General features: G+C 40.8%; 1 protein-coding gene across 7 annotated transcripts in view; it reads right to left on the bottom strand.

Annotated features, from left to right (window-relative positions):
* The window catches only part of LOC107703803 (far upstream element-binding protein 2-like), a 15,924-nt gene that overhangs the window by 3,870 nt on the left and 9,800 nt on the right, over positions 1–2,254 (bottom strand). For all 7 annotated transcript variants that reach the window (XM_016506537.1, XM_016506540.1, XM_016506538.1 and 4 more), the window contains 3 exons: positions 856–1,155; positions 674–783; positions 498–571 (listed from right to left, as the gene is read on the bottom strand). In XM_016506537.1, coding sequence (XP_016362023.1) covers positions 498–571; positions 674–783; positions 856–1,155 — 484 coding nt within the window. The remainder of the gene's footprint in view (positions 1–497; positions 572–673; positions 784–855; positions 1,156–2,254) is intronic.

The raw sequence follows: 2,254 nt of genomic DNA, 5'->3' as shown, positions 1-2,254 counted from the left end.
CCCCTTTACAAAAAAAAAAAAAAAAAAAAAAAAAGTTTTAGACAAATGTTTCAAGCTGTTTTGAAAATTCACTGCTGATCACAGGAATAAATTATACTTTAAAATATACTACAAAAGAAAATAATTATTTTAAAATGTAACATTAAAAAAATATTATTTTTTAAAAAGCATTTTTGATCAAATGCAGCCTTGGTGAGTAGAAGAGACCTTTCAAAAACATAAAATGTTTACTGACCTCAAATCTTTAATTTGAATGTATTTTTTTTAAATGCCTGTATAATAATGGTAGTATTTGTCAGACTATTTTAATCAGTATTTTGTACATTTTATAAAAATAAAAAAAAATGACTTCAGGATGCAATGTGACCTGACCATTAGAACTTGAACAGTCATGTGACTGTAGTAGCATAAGGTACTCAAGTACTTTTATTATGTGCTATAATCCTATCAAGACTTTAACACACAAGCACTGAAAGCATCAGTACAAATCAACTCACTGGGATCATGTGGCTGCCACTGCTGGTATGTGCTTCCCCAACCCTGAGGATACTGACCGCCAGGAGGACCACCGCTGGAGACACAGACAGAACGACTGTGAACGTGCAAACAAAACCTGCAAAGTCAAACATTAACCCTTTCCCTGAAGCGGGTTTCCCATTAAAGCACTACTGACTGTGGTGGTCCACCAGGGGGTCCGGGCTGGTAGGGGTTCGGGTTGTAGGGGCCCATGGGTCCAGCGGGGCCCGGCCCGCCCGGTCCAGGTCCAACAGGGCACAGGGGACCCTACGAGGAGAAGCAGACCAGTTAAAACCAGCGAACACATCAAGATGAACACAAAAGTGGTGTTTATTGTACCTCGATCTTGTCCTCGATCAGCTGTTTGGCGTGGTCGATCTGCTGAGGAGATCCCCGGATGATAAACAGTTTGAAGTTGGGGTCACCGTTGGGCGGCGGCTGGCGCGAGATCTCCACGAAGGCGCCCGTCTGCTGGTTGATGGCTTTCACATTCTCGCCACCTCGGCCGATCACCAGACCGCATTTATGGGCGGGGATTGAAAAGGTCATCTCACCGCCGGGTGGGCCCCAGTTTCCTGGGCCACGCCCCCTGCCACGCCCACCTGGAGGCATGCCTGTGCCCGGAGGACCGGGGGGACCCTGATGGACAGAACAGAGACGAACCAATGCAACCAAACACAGATGGAATCCAGTCAGAACAATGGAACTAGCTACAGAACACGGAATGTCAAGTGAATTTGGCAAATTTAGGATAAATGAATCAAAATTAGGGCTGTACTCGGAGATATGAACTAGTGCCTGTGACTAATAAACCGCAAAAAGACCACTTTTAAGCTACTGTGTGTGAATAAGTGGCATGGTTTACACAATCTCAAACACACGTGTGTGGTGTTTTCAGCATCTACTGCGTCACTATATCAGGGTACCTGCAGGATTTTTTAAAAAGACATCCAAGACCTGCACAAATAAAATTAAAACCATATGAGTGGGGTAGGGTAATGTCTCTGTTAACATTAAACTGTAAAACGACTGTAAAAAGTATGATTTACAGTTCACATACAGGTTTTCACAAAGTTTTATAAAATTATAAACTTCACATTTCAGCCTTTAAACCATTTTTAAGAGAGGAGACAAAAGTATCAATTCTTATATTAATTTATTATCAATCATTTATTATATAAAATAACAAATATATCTTAATGTCTTAAGTGTTTATATTTTTATAATGCTTTAGCATTAGCTTCTTGTCGATCCACCAGTTCACATTTACAACTTTTTTCTCTGCATATGGGTCGATTTTCACTTTGGTCTGAACATAAATAGCAAGTGGTCTTATTAAAGGGGTCACATGTTGCTAAAAAGAACATTATTTTGTGTATTTGGTGTAATAAAATGGGTTTATGTTGTTTAAGGTTCAAAAAACACATTATTTTCCACATACTGTACATTATTGTTTCTCCTCTATGCCCCGCCTTTCTGAAACGCGCCGATTTTTACAAAGCTCATCGTTCTGAAAAGCGAGGTGTGCTGTGATTGGCCAGCTATCCAGTGCGTTGTGATTGGCCGAATACCTCAAGCGTGTGACTGAAATGTTACACCCCTCACCATACTGTGATGATGCCCTGTCCGGCCGGAGCGACGAGACAAAAACATTAAAACCCATTAAAAAAAACGAGGCATTTGTTGCATCCAGTGGGGACATAATTACGGATTATAATGACATATACTGTCTTTTTAT

Source organism: Sinocyclocheilus anshuiensis, unplaced genomic scaffold (genome assembly GCF_001515605.1).
Source record: "Sinocyclocheilus anshuiensis isolate Anshui unplaced genomic scaffold, SAMN03320099.WGS_v1.1 scaffold274, whole genome shotgun sequence".
NCBI classification, from domain to species: Eukaryota; Metazoa; Chordata; class Actinopteri; order Cypriniformes; family Cyprinidae; genus Sinocyclocheilus; species Sinocyclocheilus anshuiensis.
The sequence above is the reverse complement of the archived record's forward strand: the minus strand, read 5'-3'. Positions and strand labels throughout refer to the sequence as shown.